This window comes from Pteropus medius, unplaced genomic scaffold (assembly GCF_902729225.1).
Source record: "Pteropus medius unplaced genomic scaffold, Ma_sr-lr_union100, whole genome shotgun sequence".
In the NCBI taxonomy this organism is placed as follows: Eukaryota; Metazoa; Chordata; class Mammalia; order Chiroptera; family Pteropodidae; genus Pteropus; species Pteropus medius.
Window position 1 is genome coordinate 10074617 of NW_024350325.1, and position 26133 is coordinate 10100749.

General features: G+C 37.8%; 1 protein-coding gene across 2 annotated transcripts in view; it reads left to right on the top strand.

Annotated features, from left to right (window-relative positions):
* The window catches only part of WDFY2 (WD repeat and FYVE domain containing 2), a 153954-nt gene that overhangs the window by 61707 nt on the left and 66114 nt on the right, over positions 1 to 26133 (top strand). For both annotated transcript variants that reach the window (XM_039839416.1, XM_039839415.1), the window contains exons 2-3: positions 477 to 544; positions 12982 to 13055. In XM_039839416.1, coding sequence (XP_039695350.1) covers positions 477 to 544; positions 12982 to 13055 — 142 coding nt within the window. The remainder of the gene's footprint in view (positions 1 to 476; positions 545 to 12981; positions 13056 to 26133) is intronic.

The window sequence follows — 26133 nt, forward strand, 5'->3', positions numbered from 1 at the left end:
TAAAACTATGGACTTACTATTAATCCTTCTATGTGTATCAAATGCTGCATATTGTTTCATTTTATCTCTTTGCATTTCCTTCAGTAGTAAAACCTAATAGCTCCCCAAGCAGATGAATGCTTCCAGCAGACTAGGGCTAAAGTCATATACTTGGAGAGACAAAACAACAACAAAAATAATAATTTTCAAACTATCAATATTGCATGTGTGTATATAGACATATATGAGGATAATACTTAAAGAATCTTGTGTAATTCTTAATGTATACAAGCCTTAAATTTGGGATCTTTAGAGAGACATATGTGGCATGAATGCATATGTGTGCCTGTATATTACATATGTGTAATTAAGATATATATATAGTATATAGTTAAGATATGTTAGATACAGACATGAGAGTCTATTTGCTTTCTGTCTGTCAAAGTTTTCCTATGAGTAAAAATACTTGATTGAGCACATATTTTCTTCTGTTGCAGAACAGTTCGTGTATGGTTAAAAAGAGACAGTGGACAATATTGGCCAAGCATATACCATCTCATGCCTTGTAAGTATCTGGATTTCTGTCTTAAAAAAAAAAACAGATCGACCCCAATTCCCCTTCCCTCGGAGATTCCCTTCTCTGTATTTTCTTCTTGAGTAAGGAAGCCTGAAGGTTGGGGTTATCATTAAAATGGAAAGTACGATATTAAATCATTTTGGATTTTCTAAAGTTCTCAGTATATAAATAAGTTCTCAGTATGAAATTGACTGTATATTCAGTTTCTGAATAAGATTAATGGAAGAAAGAAGGACTTCAGCACACAGGCTTTCTGGTTACAGCAGAATCTCTCTCTTTTCTAATTTTTTGTTTAACTTTTTTTTGCAAAGTACTTTCTTAATTCAGCATTTTGTCCAGTGATTACATTTGTGAAGTAAATTTGTTCTGCATTGTTATATTATTTATTCAAAATCAAGACATTCAACATTGAACATTCATTTCTCAAAAGGATTTGCTTAGGATTCAAACATTCTAATTAGAAGTTAACCTCGTTTCTCCAAGATCTTATGTGAGAAATATGTCTTTGCACTGGTAAATAGTGAATCTTTTAAATACACTTTAAAAAAGATATGATCGATTCTTAGACTTACACTGGCAGACGTTCCCCTGCAGGGAGAGAAGAGCTAATTCCACAAAATGGGACATTTCTTTTTAGTCTGCTGTTTTATCGCTAAAACTAATGCAGTTTGGGCATCCTATTCTATGTTTATTTTAGTGTAAAATAATTATTCACATTCATTATCAGTTATATTAATAAACAGTTCTCTTATTCCTCTTCCTTCAAATCTTAATTAAAATTGATGCCCTAGAAAAATCCCTCAGATTTGTTGTTTGGGCTCATGTACCCTCCGGCTTGCTGCATTGTGCATCTCTTCCCTTGATACAAGTATTCCAGTTTGAGAAGTTCATGCCACAATGTACAACCAAAATAAATTCATGCTCAGTTGTAGATGTGATTAAGTTTATGCCTCTGGCAAAAAATACTGTAATAACATAGACAACAGTTTTGCCCGTTTGTGAACAAGTGAATTATGAAGGATGTAATGATTTTCTGAGGCTTTTCAATTATCTCTTGAGGTTTTATATGTCTTTAGAATTTTGTATGATAACCACAAAGCTGAACCAAACACTCAACCCTGCATTACGGAAGAAGAAAACTTCTTGTACTTTTGAGTACTTATGTTCCCCGCTTACATGGTGTGCTTGCAGCAGATGCCATTATATGGCAAAGGCCCTAGGTGAACTTTTCTTGTCAGGCTGTGGTGGGCGGGGGTGGGAGTCTTAGGTAAATGGAAAGAGAAGGAGATTCTCTGATTGATCTTTTCCCTCTGAATTTTAAGTGGCAAGAACCACTTAAAATTTTATCTGTGGTCTTGTTTTTTCATCAAACTTGACACAGTATCTCACTGAAAGAAACGGAGAAGGTCTGTAATCCAGAAAGTTGAAATTGACCCCAAAGACCTGTCAGTCCATGACTGAAGACAGAGGAGAGGCGGACCTGGGTGGAATGAGAAGGGCTTGGGAGTGGCAGAGACCTGTCATCCCCATGACTGAAGACAGCGGAATGGGGGACCTGGGTGGAATGAGGAGGGCTTTGGGGACAGTAAGCAGGAATCTTCTCGAGATAAACATTAATAGGAACCTTATGAAGACACAGGATCCTAAGCAGTTGCTCACCCACTCCCTGCCCATACACACATCCATACACATTTTTGGTGTCATTCTCCAAAGTTCTCTTTATTTGAATGTCCCTGAGACTACAGAGAAGCCTCGAGTTGCATTTTCATAATTTATTAAGCTGCATGCTAGAATGACTAAAAGACTGTTGTAGTTCCTACACCTAGCATAGGTGCTCAATAACTAAATACTTATTGAAAACTTGAATCTGATAATAAAGATGAGTTGCCCTGAGAACATTATTATAATTTTCCTAATGACCGAACATGATCTTTGAGAAAGAGGACCCTATGATTATTTGCATATTTTGTCTATGGTGCTCTACTGAAGGGAGTAAAAAAGGAATTAGTTTGCTGTTAAAATGTAGTCTATGGACCAGCAACATCAGGATCACCTGCGAGCTTACTAGAAATGTAAATATTGGATTCCATCCCTGATCTTCTGAATTGGAATTTTCATTTTAATGAGATCCCTAGCTAATTTGAATGCACTTTAAAGTTTGAGAAAATTGTCTTGTGACAATATACATATGTTTATATGAACACATGTGAAGCCTCATGCATATATAGCATTGATTTGTAAATACATAGGTAGAAGTACACATTCTAGTTGATCAGAGATTTACTGTGTACTTACTGCGTACAGGCCATCAAGCTAGGTGCCAGGATTTGCAGATGAACAAGGCACATATATATGGTTGGATGATTTCTCTAACCTTTCATTGTTGGATGGTTCCACCACTATGGAGAGGTAGAAGAACAAAAGGCTATGTTCTTCACAGTTGGTCTGCAGTTGGCTTTTATGTTCCCAGGAATCATACATTCGGAGAACTGATAGTCACTGATCTCTGAGCAAGAATTTAAGTTTAGGTTAACTTGAGAGAGGACAGAATCTTATTGCATAAGGAAATATTCAGTTTAGAAAACCTGAAATAGCTTTTAATTTCCAGGAGATTGTTTTGCAGTCTTTTCAAAGATGTTTTGTTAAGAGGTTAGTCACTATTAACCTTACTATCAGTTATTTTGTATCAGTTACAAAGTAAGTGAAAAGGTCATAGTGAATCTGGAGGCTATAATGTGGACACCGCAAGGCAGACATGACCATATTGTGTGTTTATAGTGGTATCCAATAAGTGGTATTCCAAATTCTGAACAAAATGTAAAATATCTTGTGCATATAACATATGGCTTATTTGTCCTTTAAAATACCTTTAAATACTGTATTCGTTGTGTTCTGGGTAGGATACTAATGTTGTGTAGCATTGAGAAGTATTTGACGTTTAATGGAAGGAAGGAAACAGAAGGCCTTAGATGAGAAAGAATGAATAGTGAAGGCTAAGTTTGATGGCAGGGAGTGAGCCTGAAAGGCAGAGTGTGATAAGGCTCAGTGAATTTGGGAGAGTGGTAGACAAGAGAAAGATGAGGAGCAGACACATCATGATCAAAAACACAACTGCTGCTTTAGCTGTGTCCTTGCACCCTATCTTTTCTGAGAAACTTCCGTGTCTCCCATAGAAGGGAGCCAGACTTGCCTGGTTAAGGCTCTTTGCCCCTGAGCCAGTCTGATTTTTCCAGGAATTTAGAATTTGGAGTAGGAAATGTTTGTCTTAGCCTAGTCTGGTGTCTTGAGCTAGGAACATGCAAACCCCTAGAGGTATGAGACATTTGTTTGCTTAAAGAAACAACGAAAGCTGATCTGCTTAAAAGGAAGTGTGAACAAGGGAGGAAGGACCACTTGGCTCCAGAGGGAGAGAATCCTGAGTGAGTGATGTTGAAGGTTTTCTTCCTAAATCCTCCTAAGCCCTGAAGCTCGCCTTTGCTTCTGCCTTTGAGTTCAAGAGATACTCCTTCTCCTACTGGATATTCCCATTGTGCTTAAGTTCACTGTCGTGGGTTTTTGTTCCTTGTAACTGCAAGTATGTGACTCAGCCTAGCTCTGATGTATACCTCCTAATTCTTCTCCGTTCAGTTTCTCATGGATCTCTGTGATCTTTATAAAGAGAAAGGACTGAGCCATGTCCCTGATGGTGTCACTACGGTGTTGAGCTGAAAACAGTCTGAGAAAAGTGAGGGCAAGTAAAGAAGAAAAGCAGAAAGAAATATTCTCCTGTACTAAACACTGTGCAATGTACTAAGGATATAGTGGTTAAATATGGCAGATGATTCTTGTCTTAATGGTGTGTGCGCACAGTCTGGTGGGGAAGGCAGACCACCACCCATGATGCATGCTGAGTGTTGTAACATGGGAAATAGGCATAGTGGAAACGTGATTACAAAGGCACCCTGAAGAGTGTCCATTCAAAACCTCTGCTGTCTGTAGAGAATTTGGGGTGACTGATGACTTGTTTTGTAGTTTCCTATAAGCTGATTTTTATGGATGAGTGTGAAATATGAGCATTTCCATATGAAATTCTTTCAAAAAATAATATCCTCTTGACATAACTCACATAGTACCTGCTTATTGCCTATGACAACATCAAGTCACAGCCTACGCAACTGGGACCTCTCTGGGCTTGGACACCAGAGGGGCCTCATCATCCAGAGTTGAGGTTTCAGTTGTACCCATAAGTACGATTATTTGTTTCAGGCTTATAATAGATACCATTTCAAGTACCATATTTGTATCACACTACAGAGGGGAAAACACACACACATACACACACACGCACACACACATACACACACGTGAAAAGCACAGGCATTTCTGTTTTCATGGTTGAGCTATTTTAGATTTGCTTTACCAACTAGATCAGACAGAGGAGTAGAGGAGAGAGATCTCAGGCAGGAACCAGCATGGCAGGTGTTCGAGATTTTCTTACTCTATTAAAGTATTGGGTATCATGTCTGGGTGTTTATAGCCACCTTTTCCCCTTGGGCATGGAGAATAGGTAAAACAGCTTGACTGTCAACAATGTAGTGAGTAGGAGGTTAAGAAGGCCAGAGCCTCAGGACTGAAGGTGTATCACATCATTGGAAAACCTTTGTGTGTTCTGTCGTTACCAGGGCAGGCTAGCAGAATTTACTTTGGCTCCTAAGTGTTGATGAATTTGTCCCAAAAGCAAAACAGAAGACAATTTTTCAAAGATAATTACAGATAAAAGGCACACCTAACAGAGCCATACAGTGACCTGTTTTGTCTAATTCCAGCTCTCTCCTATGGCCTAGTGGTATTGCCCAGTCTGAAGTTGTGGTTGGGCCCCACAGTTTTCACACAAGTATGGCCATTTTACCATTTGCTCAGCTAACTTTTAAAGTATAGGAACTCTAGTCCTTCTGATCAACAATTTTGAACTGCTTCCCAGTTTTTATCAAAAGTCTGGTTGAGGGAAAGACTGTTTATGGTGGCAGCGTGAAGGGTGTGCTGTCCAATTATTCATCTGTACTCTGAGTTTTCCTACTCTGTGTTAGCCCTTTGCAGAAATGCCTTCCTTCATTGTTCCCTCAGCTCATACTGTTGTGTACATTATTGCTGTTTTGAAGTACTCGTCTACCATAATGCTCAGCACCCATTTGATGAGAAGCACTAAGCAGTGAAAGAAACTCTTTGCTCTCTCTCAGGTGGAACTTCCCAGCCTGTGCGTTACAGCATCCTGGGATGGTCCAGATGGCTTACCAGTCCTGAGAACCCATCTCCTTCCAGAGCTGGGGAGACCCAGTCATTTGGACCCTCACAGTCTCTTCCATTTACTACAGTGGCTGTACAAATCTAATTTTCTGTATCAAGCGAAAAAGATTTGGAAGAACATCCCTAAAGACCTCTGGTACATGGTTCTTAGGGGCATATGAAATATGGAACCTGTTGTTTCTCAGCAGATCTTTATTCTAATCTTCTTTCCATTCCTTAGTCGTGATTTTTTGCTTATTTTTATCATTTGGTTATATCGTATCTGCTTTTTAAGCCATTTTAAATTCTTTGTGAAATGAGGTAGTGAATATATTAAATAAATAATCTTGGGATGACTAGAGAGATGAAGTTTGAACATAGTCTTACTGTTTACATTAAATCTGCCCCAAAACATGCATCAAGATTGGAGTACAGTAGTTCCCCTGATCTGTGGTTTCATTTTCTGTAGTTTCAATCAACTTTGTCAAACATAGTCTGAAAATATCAAGTGGAAAAATCCAGAAATAAACAATTCGTAAGTTTTAAATTGCACATCGTCCTGAGTATCTCTCATTGTCCCACCACATCCTGCCTGGGTCGTGAATCATCACTTTGTCCTGAGTCTCCATGCTGCATATGCTTCTCACCTGCTATTCACTTACTAGCTATCTGGCTGATCAGATCAACTGTCATGGTATCACAGTACTGGTTTTGAAGTCACCCTTATTTTACTTAATAGTGAACCCAAAGTGCAAGAGTAGTGATGTTGGCATTTCAGATGTGCCAAAGAGAAGCCGTAAAGTGCTTCCTTTAAGTGAAAAGGTATGTATACATAGGAAAAACATAGAATATACAGAGTTCAGTACTCTCTGAGGTTTCAGGCATCCACTGAGGATCCTGGGGGTCTTAGAAGTATCCCCCGTGCATAAAAATACCTTCAAAATACCTCATAGGTTAGAACCTGTGCCTGGATGGGAAACCAGTATTTGATTTTCATTTTTGCTACTAATTTTCTAAGTCAACTTTGATCAAGTTCTTTACATTTTCTCTGTTCTGAAGCCTAACAGATAAACTTTATTTTTTTTTGTTCTCAAATTTGCAAAAGTATTTAGGTTATTAGATATATCAAATAAGTATTTGTAAAGTTCTTTCAGGCTCTTGGTGTTTAGCAGTGGATACTGTATAGCTGATCTTAACCCAGAGGGATTAGGAAGGAGTCACTATTGTGAGGGTGTGGCTGGATTGGTTTCCTTTCCTTGTTTGTTGGGACTGTAGTCCTAGAGTAACAGATAACTTGAAATTGAGGATTTATAATAGTAAAATAGTTAATATGTTCGTAAGTTTTTTATCTGGGATGGAAATGAGTTGTTCTGCATGTAAATTACAAATATTAATTTTCCCATCGGTGAGGTCAAAGGAGAACTTTCAATGCTTTAGGACTTGAAGGTGGTTTGTGTGCTATCCAACATCTTCTGCTGAATTTATTGGGGTTTTGGGAAAAATTCATGTGGATAGATTAGTGATAGAAAGATATTTTAAAATAATAGACTTGGCAGTTCTTTTTTTTTACAAGATAATATTTATCTTGGTGACTTTTAGACAATATCTTTAATTCTATTGAGGGAATTTCTTGGCAGGTGGAGGAATATGTGTATAATTGGGAAATGCCTATCCCGTTGTTTAATATATATCATTTCAAATAACTTCTTAGTTCCTAGTTATGAAGTATATTGTTCCTTTGTTGGTTTCTTTTTAGTATAAAGTTATATTATAGAACCATGTGTAAAAACAATAAATAGTTAACATTTTCAGAAATAGTGACATAAGCTGACCTTTTAATTTTGTGTTTATTAAGAAAAAGAAGTGTCCAAGGAGCTTTTGATTTTTAATGGAAATAAAGGAAAACATAGATTATTCAAACTAAAGATAATATATAAATTAATATGAGTAACTATAGCACTTATTTAACATACTCTTGTTTGATTTTCATCTAACAGTAATTTAAAATTTACTATAGTCAGATCACTTTACTGTAAATTAAAACTTGTCAGGGAGAAAAGTGACTACTGCTAATTTAATTTTGCTCATGTCACTAAGACTAAATGAAAAGAAAACAAATGGTTAATTTTAGTTGAGTGCATAAAATATTTGATTTAAATGAAAAATTCTTTTTAATGCTTGAAGTCCTAAATACAAGTCCTAAATACAAGTGTTCCTAATAAAACATGAGTTAAATATTTTAAACATAATAAATATTATCAAGTGACAAACAGGGCAGAATGAAATGATGTCAGTAAATTAAATCTTTGCTTACGGTGGTGGGATGCTCTTTGAAGGCTCTGTATTCAAAGCCCTCTTGTGTAGGATCCTGCCATTTACCTACTTCAGGATGATTTAACAACTGAAGATTTATTTTTTCACGGAAGTACTGTTGTTTATTTAGTTTTAAAGTTCCCACCAGCACATCCCCTGAAGGTTACTGTCTCCTGCTAAATAATGCCTTTAGCATTGTAAAGCAATCAGTGTGATTGAAGTCTAGGGCTTACCCTTCAGTGAAACTGTGTTTATTTGAGCAAAGTTCACCCTCACCAAAGCACAGAAAATAAATTAGTCATAAAATGAAAGAATTACAGGTATAAATAATAGAAATTAGGAAACTGCCCCCAAATAGAAGTATTTCTAGAATGCCGCCTCTTATCTACATTTTTTTAAAAGCAAGAGCAATATTTTTTAAGACCATGTATGGAATAAAAGTATTAGAAGTACAGATGGCCAGTTTCTCTCTAATCCACTTAATTATTGGCTGTTGAAGTTGATGTTGATCTCTTGAATTCCCTTTGTCTAGATTTATATCACTTGAGCTTTTCTCCCTTCAAATTACCTGGTCATTAATATAATCACCCAGGCTGGAGTTTCTCCTTATTTTTTTTCTAACTTTTAAGCTGAATACCTGCCTGAAACTACAAAGATTTCATTTAAAAAATAAAACACTCAGTATTGTAAAAGTATTTACTTTTAAAGATAAAATTTTGACAGGCCATCAGGGTCTAAAGAGAATATTATTTCCCATTACCCATAATCCTGCACAAATTTCTTTTCTATCTTATTTTTACCTTTTATTATCTTGCTTCCTAAAATTTTTCCAAATACATTTCTTTTGTCGTCAATCTGAGACAGAGAAGGGCGATGGCAAATCTTAATCAGATAGTGTGGAAAATGAGTTCTTATACTCTTTTATTGTGAAATTGTGGTCAGTTTTTCCCTAGATTTCAATGAAAACATTAGGGAGAAAATAGAATATAATATCAACAAGACTCATAGCAAGGCCCTGAATTTGTTACTGGGTGTGTGTAGGAGCAGTCTCGGGCAAACTACATGTAGCATGTGTCGACTGTAAACAAAAGTCAGCCAGGTAGTCCATCACCAAGAAGGATTTATTCAGGAGAAAGAAAGAATTGCAGTCCATTACATGCATCCATAGTGACCCACACACACACATTGCAAGAAGAAGCAGGAAGCCCCTATTTTACAGAGGGGAAGAGGAAGTTAAGGGGAGGTGCTATTAAAACCATAGAGCTCTGCTCTAAACATAGATTTATTCCTGTAGTGTATGGCTTTCCTACCCACACAGGATATGAGAGCTCCTCCCACAGGCCCTCCCATTTCCTGTCCAGGTTACAGTTTGTCATAAATTTTGACACATGATATCTGTATGAGGCCTTGAGAAATGAGGGTCACCCCACAAAAATTACTCAGGTGGTTTTCCTTTCTCATGGGAAAACAGTTTAAGGTGGTGGGGAATAAATACGCTTTCAGGTTTGTATCATGTTATATACTTCATCTTGAGTTCAGGGATGCAGTTTTGATACTCAAAGAGTATGAGCTGTATTATAATTTTATAGTTCTGGTCAGCCTCTTTGCTCAGCCTCTGGAGAATACAATTTTAAGGTAGGAAAACAGAATAGTCTCTCAAGCAGTTCATCTCTAACCTGAACTTTCAGCCATCAAAGACACCATTATTTTTTTATTGACTTATGAATCATTCTTTTTACAGAATTTAAAGCTGAAATCTTATTTGTGAAATATCACGTTTTTGCACCATAGTTGCAAATATTGTGCTTAAATCATATTTTGTATATTTTCTCTCTTGTCCTTCCTACTGAAGGATTCCCTTTACCACTGGCCATAATTAACATTGCTCTACGATGTCTTATTTTTACCTGGGCAATTTTGCCTCTGACATTTTCTTGCATGGATGGATAGGAGCCATTTTGTATGTGCCGTAGCGCTAGTCTTTCAGAGGTTGCTTTTTTATTATTATTATTTTATTTATTTTATTATTAATCTCAAGTATATAGTACATTGGTTAGATATTTATATAGTTTATGAAACTGTTTCCCCAATTACTCTGTCTGTCCTCTGGCTCTACACCTAGCCATTACATTACTGCTGAATGCATTCCCTTTGCCGCGCTCCCCATCCCTGAGACCATCTCTCAACTACTAATTTGTACTTCTTTAACCCTTCACCCCTTTCTCTTGCAGCCCTCCTCCCCTCTGGCCATCACCAGATTGTCAGGGGTTGCTTTTCTGTTAATTTCTAGTGAGTTCAATTTAGAAGATCTCTGTGTCAGTCTGTCTACTCCCCTGACCCCCAAAAGGAAAGACATTTACAGTAGTAACAAATAGGGGCATAGATATTCTTTTCAATTCATTCCCTGCCTCGTTGGCCCTGCAGGGGCTATGGGTAACAACCCAGGACGTACTCTTGCAGGAGTGTCACAGTTAAGGCTCACACACCAAAAATCTTTCTGTCCACACACACACACACACACACACACACATACACACGCGACGCCAAGATGCACGCACACACACTGCTTGGTGCTTTACCATAATGCCTCTTTGAAGGAGTGTTTGCGCCTTTTGAGGCACCTGGGAGGTATTGCTCTCTAGCTCTAGCATTCCTCTGTCTGTAACCATCTTGTGTTCAAGCATATGGGTTCTAGAACAACAGAATTTCTGTTCAATATTTTTTGTTTATGGTCCTTTATAGGAAAAGTCTTTTTCTTTTGAATTCTGGTGGCATTTCTTACTATCAATATAAAGTGATTGAACTAAGAAGGTAACATTGGTCCAAGTCTTATAGTTCTTATATAAGAACTTAGAGTTGGTGTCACAATCTAAATTCCTTAATAACAGCTGTATGCTTTATATGTTATTGTACCACATGCCTGGAACATTGTCAGCATTGTAAATTTTCATTGAGAAAATAACACATTTAGTAAATGGGGGGAAAATAATGAATAAAGAAATTGTGATGTAGATTTAAGGGTAGCCTGTGCAGTATTATAAAAATGTCTTTTAAATCACATTTAAAGATCAGTAAGATCAGCGGGTTTTCTAACTGTTATAGAACTAGATATAAACATTGGAGGAAATCACATGATCAGGCAGGCCGCTAAGCAATAAGTTTGTTCTTGACTAGCCTGTAGTCTTTTGTGCTGCAATGAAGTTTTGCTTTATATGGTCATGCTTATATCTTAATAAATCATTAGATATTTAAAAATTTTAACAGGAATAGCAAAATAATAAATAAAGACAATGTTATAGGAATAATCTTATCATTTGAACACAACTACGTTTTGTTTTTCCATGCATATTTTTATGTGTGTGTGTACTTTACGTAGTTCTAAGCATAATGTATTTTTTATGTGTTTTTTTTCAGCTAGCATAATTTTCCATGGAATCATTAGATTTTAATTTTATACACATGTTATGAGACCTGGCCGGCATCTTAGCATCTGTGTAGAAATTTTGCCAACATAGTTTATAGGGCAAGGGCCCGTAAGACTGGCTTTCGTAGGGTAGTACATTAAATATCATTTGATTGCTTTTTTCCAGCAGTGTTCTTTTGGGAATCTAGTTTATTTTTGCGGCTAAACTAAAAGAAGATATTCTGCACTGGTAGAAGTTTTGGGAGAAAATTATTTTTTCTGTTTCCGTTTTCTAAATATATCATGACTGAAAATTAGAAAAAAGTAAAAACTTTATACAGTTTAGAAGATCTTTTTTGTTGTTATTCAGGGCCCTTTTATAGAGAATGAAAAAAATATTACTAAGATGTGTTTATGAAGTGGCTGTGTTGTAGAACTTGAGGTTCTTTCATAGTTTAAAGATAATCTGTTAGATGTTTGAAAATAGGACACCGTGTATTTGAATTATATCTCTGAACCTTTTCCAACTTTCTTCTTGTGTGACCTTGGGTAAGACATCTAATGATAACTGTGAAAAGTAGGAATAAAAATATCTGATGCTGATTATAATGATGAGTAGTTTGTGATTTATAGGGCTACTGTGAAGATAGGGGGACATTTTAAAAAATTGCGCTGGACTCTTTAGAACAACTATTTCGGTATAGGATAAATTGTCAAAAGGCCCCCATTCTTACTAACAAGTACTTGGCCACAGGAGGCTTCCAAGTGTGCTTAATTTACTTAGGCTCAGATCGGTCTTGTAGAACAGGGAGGCCCTGTCCAGGACTGAGTAAACTGACTCACTTGTTTTCTTTCCTGTAGAGCCTGGCTGGCCCAGTGTCAAGTTCTCTTTTACATCAAGACAAATCCTCAGTCATTTTCAATTAGCAGCCGCCAGCATATCCCTTGAATGCTGAGAATAAAAGACTTCTGTTCATCTTCATGCCCCAAATCAATTCTGAATCAAAAAATAGATTTCTGTACTAGTGTGCGAATGAAGGGGGTGTAATAAGATCTTTTGTTTCCCTAGTTCAGAAAAGATAGATTATTTCTATTAAAGATGGAGTTTGAGTGGAAGGGCGATTGGTGACAGAAGGATTGCACAGCATAAAATATTGTTAATCTAGTCAAGCAAATTTAGACTTGATACTGACATAATAGCTGAGACCAAACCCCTTGGAACTTGTCTAGTTTGAGAATATCTTATTTATTATATTCATTAAAAGGAAAGCCGAAAAACTAGGGGTTAGTTGTAAAATGACTATTTTAATTTTTGGTGAGTGGGAGTTAAATGAACTGTTTTTCAGGAAATAATGGTGAAAAAATAGCCACACACTTTTAGCTAGTCACTCCTGAATCGTGAGAATCATCATTTTGTTAATTTCATCAACATGTTCATTTCTTTCAGCTCCATGTTCATGCATGTCTTTTAACCCGGAAACAAGAAGACTGTCCATAGGTCTAGACAATGGTACAATCTCAGTAAGTACGCATAAATAAGATTTCCAGTTGAAATACTTCCCTTCCTGTGGAGTATATATATATATGTATTGTGATGAGAATTATTTGCAAATTAATTTTCTTGCTAAGTGGAAATTACAGTGCAGCAAATTATGGTGAGGTGTAGGGAGAGTCTCAACTTAAATGCTGACGAGATGCAGCTTGACTTACAATGTACACAGTGCCTAGAATAGGGGCATTATGAGGCCAACTAGTGAACTACATAAATCTGTGCATTAGTAAGAACAAGCCATGATACTCGCGGCTTTGATCAGATGGTTATAATCATAGCATGATATGCTTCTCTGCACAGGTGAGAAAACACAAGGGAAATGTCTCCTTTTAGACCTGAATGTCTGATTTTTGTCTTTGATACTCATTGTTCTCCTTCCTCTCTTTCTTCTGCTCCTTCTTGTCCTCTTAACTCCCTCTAGCATGTGAGTAGAATTCTGTAAATTAGTATGAATTTGTAAAGAAAGGACAGGATCTAGATTTAGTCTGTAAAGTAGATCCAATAAATATTAGACCCTTCAATTATATATCTTGAGGGAACTGAAGTTATTAGAGATTGGAATCTCATATTTTACTACTTAATCTTCTTTTTACATATTTATTTTCAACTAGTAAATTAACTAGTAACAAACTGATCTGGTAAATTCTCCATTTTGGTAAACTGCCCAGTTTGTATTACCTTTAGTTCTGGGCAGGAGAGGCCCTGCTTTTGGACCTGTGAGTTAGAGAGTCTACTCTGGCCACACTTCCCCACAGATGAGGGCTCTGAAGGGCTAAGAGGGGTGCCCAACTTAACCCCAAGCTCTGCCCACTCCCATACTCTGGATCCCGATAAAACCAGTAGCCTTAGCCTGAAGAGCGGCTAAGGGGCAGTGGTTTGAGATGGGTAAGATGTCCACACATGCGTGCAAGGCCCCTCAAGGTATTGATTGAACTGGGGAATGTGAAGAAAAGGGTGTGGGCTGGCTCTTTCATGTCACCACATGGTAATGTGGAACTTCGAGGAGTCTAAAAATTTCGAAATTTGTACCTTTACCTCCAGGTGGTTAAAGGTATACTTGTCAAGACTGGAGGAAGAGACCATATTTTGTTTAATAGTTTAACTTGATTTATAACTTTTGAATACTTAGACATATGGAATGTAGGTCTCCATTTGTGGTCTTGACCCTACAAGGAGTCTGAAAAGGTAGACCTGAAATTTTCTGTTTGATCTTAAGTCAAAACATTTATTTGGTGACCTTAATATTGTTAAATATAAATCAGCCTATTGACAAATATTTATGGAATTTCTCTAATATCCAGTGCGTTTCGTAGCTCTGTAAACTCTGTTCTTTAGGACAAGAGAGAAGTTTATGATACAGATCTTTATCTGCTTTAAGGAGAACGATTTTTAAAAAGTGGGGTGTATGGAGGATAAATTTATTTTTGAAAGATAAAGGGAGATAATAGGATTGCTTTGTGGACTGAAGTGTTCATTACAAAGCAAATCTGAAAAGATGAGCTGAGATCTGTGTATTGCCCAATAGTTCATGGAATAATATGTAGAACACTCAATGTCCATGAAAAGACTTATGTGTATATAACCTACGGATGATTCTTTGTATTTTTGAAATCAGTGTAGATGGTTAGTGGGTGCTGATGAATTTGGCTTTGAAGGCAAGAGAGGTGAACAAAGTAAGTTATAGAGGTCTGACTATGTACCGTATGTAAGAGGAGAGACTATCTTAGCCATTATTTCTCTAGTAAATGAAACTGCCAGAGAACTGAATGTGAATCAGAGATTGGACTGAGATGTTTCTCTTGCCATGTCAGTACAGTGTCAGGATGCCAAACCTTACCTTACCCAGGTCTCCTAAAAGACAGCTTATATGCAGTAATTTCCTTAAAAGTGCCTCTTTTATGTTGCCTAAGACGATGACTTGTATACCCTACCCATTCTTATCTAAAGAACTGTAAAGAGTTCTGAGTTAGGGAGAGATACATTGAGAGAACAACGTGTTTAAGGTTCAGAATTCTCATTGATCACTACAGTAACAGATTCTATACTGAAAACACTTATACAGAGTCTCAGCTGTTAAATAGTTTACTTTCTAGACATGAGAAATTTTATTCAGAGACTGTTCATTCTCTGTTCCCTGAATATAGCAAATGAATTTTAAAAAGAAATATTGGTTAACTTATTTTAAAACAAAGAAAGAAGGAAAGCAGAAAGGAAATCCTTATTTTATTTCACTAAATGAAAAAGACTTAAGAGGCAGTTAACTTTATATAACTGAGTAGTGAATTAGGAAGTAGAGATAACAAATATAGACCATTCTTTCGAAAATTTGGCCAGAAAAGGAAGGAAAGAGATGGTGAGCACCAGAATAAGATAGTAGGCAAGCAGCAGGAAGGTCTAGAACAATTTGGAGAATTTAGCTTTGAGAAAGAATGGGGAGAATTTTGAGAAAGGAGAGACAGACAGAGATAGTTTTAGATGTAGGAGAGGAATGGCCTTTTTTTTTTTTTTTTCCTCGTGAAGTAGTAAGTTAGATCACCTACTAAGAGACGCTAAAGTAGAGTGAGAGTAGGTTTTAGTTTCTATAATGTGCTTTTTCTGATTGTATAGTCCAGATTCCCTTCTGCCATCTCAGTCTACAAAAATCTCAGTTATCTCTCAAGGTGTTATTTAAATGCTATCTCCCCCTGACACACACCTTTTTTTTTTTTCCTGGACTAGTGACTCTTGAGCACTACCAATTGAAATTAATCACACACAGTACTCAGTAGGTTAGCTATATGTTATTGCTTATTTAACTTGTTTTATAAAAAGTTTTTAAGTCTGTCTCCTCTATTCAAGTATTGAGTGTTGAGGACTTAGTCAGGCTTCTATTCATCTCCTTTCCCAGTGAGTCTTAGTGTGGTTCCTTGTACAAATTAGGGACTCAATGAATAATTTGTTAAATAAGTTGTTGACTAAAGTATAGACATTATTATTATTTAATATAACTGCTTATAGTAGGTACCTGCTTAAATTCTGAGATAGTTTATTTGTATAATTCTATTGCTGTTCATAATGTTTTTCACAATGGAATTATTCTCGATAGGGGAAGAAGTTATGCCAGTAGTTTGATTCATCTTGAGTTTTCAGAAATACCTTCTGTTTTAATGTTGAAAGAAGCCAATCAGATTGTGCTAACTACTATTTATGCTGACATAAGACTTTGAAATTTTCTGCCATAATGCTTCCATATTCTAGCCAATCAACAATAACAACAAAAGTAGCAGTATACCAATGAGCATGATGTTGGCAAGGCAATGAGGTCAGAACAGAGTGGGAGAGAGTGGTCTGGTCTGGGTCAGCTCCGTGGAGCTTGGGTGTGAGCTGGATGTAGAAGATGGGCTAGGATTTGATTAGCTAAAGATAGGAAGGCAAGGTATTTAAAGCAAAATGAATGGCGTAGAGGAAAAAAAATATAGAGGTAAGAAAGGGCAAGGAATGTTTGGAAGGAGTTGTTTGGCAAGCAATCAGTAGTGTGGGGAGAGGACTAATGGGGTATAATGTATAAAAAGTAGTTGGAATTTGATTGTGAAAAGCTTTGCTCAGGATGAGTAGTTAGTATTATGTAAAGAAACTGGATCCCAACAGGAAAAATCTCCCCCCATTACTATTTGGGAAGCCTTTCTAAAAAATTCAGAGGGAATAATTGACTAGTGAGGAAATGTCATCACACAGAAATTAAAGAATTTCCATTAAACTAAGTTTTACCAACCCTACTAAATAATGGCTGTAGGATAGTCGTAGAGATATATGTATAATCATCTTTATAAATATATATTTTCTTCATCAAAACTATTAGTGAGCTAAAAATTTTATTAAAATCTTGCCAAGATAAATGCATAGTCATTGAAAAAATTTTCAACAAGGCCTGAAAATAATAAAATCTCTGCTCTCTGAAGATTAATTTTCTTTTTGTGTTATGAGAAGTTTGGGATGAGAATAAAAGATTGATCTATATAATGGTTAACATTTAGGATAGCAGTTATTGTATAAAAATAAATGATACTGACCATGTATGGATTTGTTGTTGTTTGGTAGTTCTTGTGGTTAATATATACTTATATATATACGTTTCTGTTAGTTCACATAGATTACCCAAGGGAATAAAAAGGTAGAGAATTAAACATTTATTGGGCATCTGCTATGTACCAGGCACTCTGCTTTACATACATCACTTTATCCAGCTTCACAGTAATCCTATGATGTAGGTGGTAGTACTTACACTTCCCAGATAAGGAGACTAAGGCCTGGAGAGTGCACGTGCCTTCTCCAACTTACTTATCCAGGAAGCAGCACTCAGCAGAGCTACGAACTCTGTGTGCCTTGAAGCTTGGGCTTTCTTCTCACCCCACACTGCTATCCTGGAGCCACTTGTGAGCCTGTGAAATATTCCTGCTAAAGGCTTTCCAGTCCCTGTCTGGTGCCTCTTCCCCCAACAGACGATTATATCTCTGTGCTTCTAGACTACCCCTTGGAATGTTGCCCCATTTGTTAATGGGTCTTCTTCACTCGATTGTTAACTGCCAGCAGAGACCACGTCTCCTTCAATGTTGTGTCCTAACAGAATTCGTGGACCACCGTCGTTGCTTTCTAAAATGTCTGTTGACTGAAGGAGAGAAGACATTTAGGTTGGGCACTTAGCTGGCAGGGTAAATTGCTCTCAATAGTGGACACAATATGAGTGAATCTTGTGGTTAAATGAGGTGTTTGGGCTGTCATTTAAGAATATGATGTTCGACTCTGCTTCCTGAAATTCGTAAACAGAGATAACACTCAGCAAGCAACCAAGAAACTTAAGTGGAAATATAATGTGTTCCTGAGAGTTTGTGGAACCCTAAAATATGCTGTTAAATAAGTCTTCCATTGCTTCTTTTTCAGCTAAGACTTGAAAGCTGATGAACTTTGGAGATTATAGAAAGAGGAATATGCCTTTTTACACCATTTATTATTTGGAGATTCATATTTTACAATTAAATTAACAACTTTACAAGAACATTACTGTGTGTTTATCTATTTTACCAGATGGTAAAATTGCTTCACATGATGAAATTCAGAATGGTGTATGTCCTGGCAGAATCTCATAGATAGGGAATCTGTATCACAGATCACAGTAATCATTCAGGCAGAGTTCTTGTAACAGGGAAGCTTAAAGTGTCTCCCTTCCAGAAGGCCCATAGCTTCAAGGGAGAGGAATGCAGTTTCCGTAAGAAAAGATGTTACTTTTTCAAATAAAAGGAGAAATTACCTCTTTTAAAATGTTTCCCTTGAACAAATAACCAGATTTAATTTTTCCAGCAAAGTGGGTTTGTGAACAACAAAATTGCAATTCAGGACATGCAGTCTAATGGCGAACCAGGCACAAAGCCTAAAGAAACAGAGGAGAGGAATATTGTGTTCTGGACTGGGGAGGGTCTGCAGTAAACAGAGTCCATTGGAGGACACCAGAAGTTAGAAGTATCAACTGAGTTATGGCGGTCTCCCATGGCTGAGCTGCTCCTGGGCAAGGAGGAATCGTTTCTTCTTCCTACTGAGGTAATAAAATAGTAACACTTCCTGTCAGAGATGTAAAGTATGCCTCTTCCTGTTGGGGTCAGTAGTATGTATTGAGTGACAAGTAGCGTGCATGAGAGTTCATTCTTCTAACCTCCTGACTTCATTCTTCTAACCTCCTGATTTTAAATGAGGTTTCTGTTTATTAATTTTCACAAAAATATACTCAGCATCCACTAGAAGGAAATCGCCCGGAACCAGGATCTTCAACTTGAAGTGTTTTATGAGATTCAGAAGATCCAAGGCATTGTAATATTTGTTAACAGCACTTGTATTTTGCCATGAGAGCAAAATGAGTCATTCCCAGTTGCAGCATCAGTACCTGCTATGTCACTTTCCTATGGCTGCTGTACCAAAGAACTACAAACTGGGCGGTTTAAACAGAATTTGCTCTCTCACAGTTCTGGGGGTTATAAGTCCAAAATCACAGTATCGACAGGGCCATGCTCCTTCTAGAGGGCAGAATCCTTCTTTGCCTTTTCCTAGCTTCTAGAGGTTGCTGGAAATCCTTGGTGTTCCATGGATTGTAGATAGGTCAGATTCTGTGCCTCCGTCTTTTTTTTTTTTTTAAATTAGAGTTTATTTGATGACAGTGCCTGGAAGCAAGATCTCAAATGCTTCTTCCCTGCCTCCATGTTTACATCCCCTTTCTCTTTTCTCTGTGTCTGCACATGACCTTCTTATAAAGATACCAGTCATTAGATTAAGGGCTCACTGTAATCCAGTTATAATCTCATTTTAACTAATTACATCTACAAAGACAGTTTCAATAAGGTCATGTTCTGAGGTTCTAGGTTTATATGAATTTTGAGAGGACACTATTCAACTTAGTGTATCTGGTAATATTGTATCTACAGTATTTTCCTAGCAGTGTTCTAACAGTTGATTAGGAAGCAATTTTGTAAATGTGTGATATGATGCCTTCAGGAAGCAGTAGCCAAAAATATTTAAAGAGAATGATTCAAAATACCCTTGGAAATAAGAAAAGATTAGAATTGAAAAGGACCTTAATTCTTCTACACCTAATGCCACCCTCCTCTCAATTAAATGATGTATCGGATAGGTCACATGGCAAGATAGTGGTGGCAACTCGGACTTTCCTGACGCTTGAACAGATTTTCATATTATACCAGGCCGATTTCTTCACACAACTAGAGCAGCCCGATTGCAAGGAATTGCCCTAGGATACTCACTGATGAATTGGAAGCTTATGTTATTCCATGTATCAAGCCTTTGCTAAAAGGATAAAAAAAAAGGATTTGAACATTTAACATAACAAGGTGTCTTGGATGAGTTGTTTATTACTGTGGGTTATAATGAGCCTACAGGGACTGACCGAAAATGTTGAGGTCACATTCTACAGTGATGACAAATCACCTATGAATAAAGCACTTCAGCTGAACCCAAGTTGAGTGTACAGTCAGGCTACTCCTGCTGGAGAGACAGTGTTTTGAAATCCTTCCCCTCAATTGGCTCAAAGACAGCAGTGCTACAGCTGACTGGTCAGTCATCCATGGTGCATTCTAAGTTTTGTTCTTATAGAAGAATTGATGTTGCTTCTGGAATTTTCCTGCTTTGCAGGATTTCTTGTGTGATATCATACATGAATAGTATCCTAATCGTGAGGTCAACGGAGGGCGAGTTTTCAGAAAGTTCCAGGAGGTCCTGTGTTTAGAGAAATGTGACCTGGAATCTACAGGGCTTCCTACTTTTAAACTCTTACATAACTTCACTATTATTTATACCAGTGTAAGATTCATTATTGCATGGTATCTACCACGGAAGACCACCATTCATGAGTCATTTCATCATTTTATGGCACTGGACTTTCTAACGTGAGTTCTCTTTATAGACTGTTACGTAGTTATTGTCTTCTGAGCTTGTGCTCATAAATTGTAATGAACTTAAATCTAAATGTATAAATGTACATATGTGTGTGTGTGTGTGTGTGTGTGTGTGTGTGTATAGCCTTTTCTGCTTAGTAAGAAAGAGTCCTAGAGTTCCAACATGCCAATTGCTTACTATTTATTCATATAGTATAATTCACTGAAGGTGGTTTTGTCTAGAAAATACTGCTGTGGGAGTTATTGTTCCTTTAATATTTGTGTGAATCACAGACCTTAGAACATCTCAAGGACAAGCCCATCTCCTTCAATTATGTCACTGTATATGCGACCTTGCCATCTATTGCTCAGTACCTGCATCCTTGGTCAAGTAGTAGTGAATTCAGATGCCAAGAGCATTGTGTGGTCCCAGGTTATTTTATGGCACCTCCATTGCAGTTTTAAATTTTGAAGGTCCTCTCGATCTCACTTTCAGACTAATTCTGTACCATGAATATCTGTACGAGCATGCAGATTGTCCTGTACTTTAAATAGGGCTTTGAGGAAATCGGTAGAGTACAGGTTGGATTGAAATCATTTATACAGTGCTTATCTACCACAAAGGCATTATCTACCACAAAGGATGGCCTTATAGGGACATTGTATTACTGTTTCAAAAGGTGGTCGTCTGCTTATCTTGGCGACCTCAAGCAACATATTGATACTGCCAAAAGGCAATGGCTAGGAATTGATGAGTGTTTTACGTTTCAAGTTACTTCCCCTTTGTCTTGTACCTTAATAATCTTTCCCTTCCCCCTGGATTTTTCCCACTGGCTTTTAAACACACTCAAGTTCCTTTTTTACTAAAAACAAAGACTAAATTTCACGACTCTCTTCCCTACACACCTAATGTTCTAACTTCTCTCCTTATGATCAGACTTTTCAAGAGCTGTCTGTAGTCACTTTTTATACTTTCTCCCTTCCCCCTGTCTACTCTGACCACTGCAGTATGGCTTCCAGTCCCATTGATCTGCCCAAACAGCTCTGGCTGTGGTTATAAAAGACTTCCATGTGGATCTGACCTTTTTCAATCCCCATCGTGTTTGACCTTCTTGCAAGCATTTAGCTCTGCTGTTTCTTCCTGAAACATTCTCTTTATATGCATCCGACAACACAATACTCTCCCGGTTTTCCTCCTACTCTCTGGTGGTTTTGTCTCTGTTTGCATCATAGGATGTCGCTTAACCCACTTTGATTCAGTGTTGGAGTTTTCAGCGTTTGCTCCTAGGCCCTCACTGCCTCTCTCTGGACAGTCTTACCCATGTCATGGCTTCATTTACTACCCATATGACAGTAATTCAACTTCTTATCTCTATCTAGTCCTTTTCTCTGAGGTTCCAACTTTCTTCTTAGTATTTCCTGTTGACTATCTCAAAGAAACCTCAAATTCACCAGGTCCAAAATCAGACTACACACCTGGTCTTTCTCAGTGTTCCCTGCTTTAGGGACTGTAACCACCGTTCACCCTGTTGCAAGGGCCAGGGCCCTTTGGAGTCACCTCCCTTCCAACTTGCTTACTCTACTCTCTCCAGTCTATCACTTGACTGATTTTTACCTTCTAAATGCCTCTCAGCTTCTACCCCTCTTCGTTGTCGTCATCGTCATCACCCCTGCCGCCATCAACATTAGCCTGCTTCATCTTCTCCTTGGACCCTCAGTTGACCTCCCTCACTGGTCATCTCATATCTGTTCTGCCTCCTCTACTATATTTTCTATACTGAAGCCAGAAGGATCTTTTCAAAACACATTTTATCTTATATCTCCTGCCAAACCTCTCCAGTGACTTTCCCTACTTTTAGGGACACAGGCTGAAATTCTTCACGTGGCCTGTGTGACCCTGCTGCTTCTGCCTCTCCCCCACAACCCCCGCAGCCTCCTTTTGTGCAAACCCCTTCCTCTCGGTCTTTCAGTCTCTTATACTCACCATGTTCCTTCTGTCACAGAGCCTTAAATGTGCTGCTTTCCTCTCTTTGCCTGCTTAAGCTTTCATCTTTCAGATCTCAATTTCATTTTCATTTCCTTGGGGAAGTCTTCCCTGATCTTCTAACAATTCACATGTTCACACATTGAGTGCCCTCTGTAGCAGTTGTCATAGTTGCCATTTTATACTTATTTGTGTGATTATTTGGTTAATGCATATATTCAGCATAAGCTGCACAATACAGTGACTGTGTTTGCCTGACTCTTTGGTACAACCCTATACCTCTCAGCACAGTGTCCATGAATTCTAAGTGTTCTCTAAATATTTACCAAATGAGTTAGTGAGTTAATTAATATAGTCTATCAAGTTGACAGTATAGAGAGATTAAGAGCACAGGCTCTGGAATCAGACTGACCGAGTCAGATCACAGCTCTCACTCAAGTTGTGTCACCTTGGGCAAGTTGCTTTACTCTTGATGTCTCAGTTTTCTTATCTGTTAAATGAGGATAATAATTCATTTTATAGAGTTGTTGTGAAGATTATCTGACATAATACATGTCAAGCTCTTAGAATAGTGTCTGTACATATCAAGTGCTCCATAAATATTAGATCCTATCAACAGTATTATCATTAGCAACAACTGCACCTTCCATTGATGGTACCCAGGAAGCCTTGGTTAAAATCTGTGTCATGTGGATTTAGTAGGCCAGTTCCAAGGGGAGGAGGTGTCTTCATAGTGGCACTCCTTAGGGAGATTCAACTTATTTCAAGTTCCATCTTCAATCTGTGCTGCCTTATCACAGTAATTTACCAGTGATTTACAAAACATGGACTGTCAAGTACCATTTTTCATACAAAAAAGTTTCATATCCAAGTTGTTACTATTTTAATTTTCATTACTCTCAGGATAAGGTTGGGCTCAGAAGTGTGCAGATTCCTGAAGATGCTCTGAATGGATCACTGGAGAAGATGTAGCAAAGTTCTCATCACAAGAGATACCGTTACTCTAGTGGACTAAGAGAATGGGAAGAGGGACGATTACCAGCCATCAAGGGTTGTATCACTTTCTACTCATTTGGGAATCTGGATATTATAGGCCAGTGTCCAGAGAGCTATCTGTGGTCCTACACATTTTTTTTAACACTAGGAATCCATCTTATATTACAATTCTTTATTAACCACTTCCATCTAGATATATAAGAATAATATTCGCTGCACAAATATTTTTCTAATTTTCATTTTGAGTTAATCTTTTATACAAACTATACATCAGGCCATGGTTTGCACATCAGTGTCATTTAGATTGCAAGGTTCGAGCCTAGAGAGACTGACATGGTATTTCCATGTCAATCACCTTTGAAGGCATTCCTTCCAGAGTACCTTGACAACAGCAGAGCCATGAAACACCTCCCAAAGAGCTATCTGACCTTTTGCTCTAAAGCTTGGTAACTCACGAGAGCCAAAATGTGTGAAGAAAGCAGTTATTCTTTTATACCTCCAACGTCACTGAATCGCCATCACCTGGTGCTATTAAGCCTACTCTGATCTGAGACAGTCTTGGGAACAGAGTTTTTTCCAGCTTTGCTTATGTTAGAGAGGGGAGTGGCATTAGGTCTGCCCTGGTCCCTGAGGTACAGTGCTGGGATTTGCTGCTGGGTTCGTGTTTCTTTGTTTTACTGCAGTTTGGATGCTACACTGACTAGAGGTGGCAGTAACCCAGAGGAGATTTTGTTTCCAAAGTGGGCATCCCTCCCTGTTTGTTTACAACTCCTCCAGGCTCCTCCAGCACTAAACCGAGAATATAGGCTCCACAAGCCACAGTCCACTCATCTCATTATCGTGCTGCGTACTCTTTCTTGGTGATCTACTCCTGCAGCTTAATTATCTTACATCTACAGTTCTCAAGACTGCAACCCATTCTGACCTCCTGAGCCTGAACGCAGACTCCTGGCTCCTAATTAGCATTCTTACCTGGGTGTCTCCAAGACACCTGATTTAGCATATTCAGAATAGAAATTATTCTCTTTTCTCCAACATATGCCCTTTCTCCTTCTTTCAGTAAGTGGCATCACCAGTAGCCGTAGCCAGAAATAGGAATTATAGTAAATCCACATTTTCCCTCAGATCTCATAGCGGTCAGTGTCCTGGCCTTCTAACTTAACTCAGAACTATCTCCGGTCTCCCTTTTTGCCTATTTTATTCTCACTTTAAAACTTCCTGTCTCGCTGCTTACGCTTGGACTGTTGCAGTAAGTTCTAGAGTGGTCCTGCTGTCTCCTGCCTCTAGTTTCCTTCAGCCACTCTGCCATCAGATATCCAAAATTCTGGTATAATTATGCCACTCCTCTGTGTTGAGAGACTCTCAGCAACTCCCGAAAGAGTACAATTCAGATTTCTTAATTCTTGCCCACTTTGTCAGCCTCATCTATTATGAACTCTCTTACTCAGATATGGAACTTGTTTGGTTTACACATCCATGCCCATGTACATGGAGTCCCCTTGCTAAAAAGAAATGTTACTCCCTGCTGACCTCCTGCTTCTTTCTCCCTGAGGAATTCCTACCTTGAAGAGTTAGCGTAAACCCCAAACCCACTCTTCTGACAAGCCTGCCCTACTCCAGGGGAGAGTTAAAATGCTCTTCTTAATGGTTCTCGTAGCACTTAGTTCAAATTTATACTGTAGTGTTTATGTGTGATTATTAGGTTACATGTATGTTTTATTTATATGATTGTATATTAAATAAGATAACATGTAGAGCTCCTGAAAGTGTCTAGTAAATGAGAGACATTTAGTAAGTGCTAATTTCCTTGCTTTCTTGACCTCCCTTAGCCTGAGCAACTTGAAGGCAGGAAACATATTACCTGCATTGCTGTTTCCCATACCCCGTGGAGAGCCATGCACAAACTGGAACCTCAGTAACATTTTTCAGACTGAATAAGACACAGCTCGTTTCCTCTGTGTTCCCATCTAGAAGGTTTTTCTCCTTTTACTTCCATTCTTAAACTCTAGTCTTCCTTATAGGAGCCCTCATTTCCCATCAGCACTGATACGGGCGAAGTGATTGTTTTATTCTCCTCTTCCCTCCCTTTTCAGGTAAAGTTTACTCAGAGTTTGTGGGAAAAATCATTGTTAACACACTTGACCTTCATATATGTCAGGGGCAGACATCTGGTGGTTGAGGTATGAACTGCTTCCAGAGAGATCTGCAATTTAACTCCAGCTCTACCGTCTTTCGGCTGGATGATGATAGACAAGTTGGTTAACTTCACATAAGCCTCAGTTTACTCACCGTAGATTGGGAATGGTAATATGTGCCTCATAGAATTGTTGCGAGGATTACATTTATATAAAAAGCCTTGATAGATAGTAATTATTATTTTTTAAGTTATTTTTATAGCAGAAATTCTCTTCAAGAAAAGGTGAACCTTAATTTACTTTTTGATAAGGTTAATAATTTTATATGCAATTAAGTATTTTTACATAATTATTTGCCATCTCAAGTTTACTTTTTAAAAACTCATAATTTTTAAAACAGTTTGTTTCTTGTGAGTGCCGGTTTTTGCTAGTAAACTGGATTTTATATGTAATGTTTGCTTTCTCTTTTTGCTTACTCCTTGCTATCTGCATATTTTTTGGTTTGAACAATGTTCAGGCT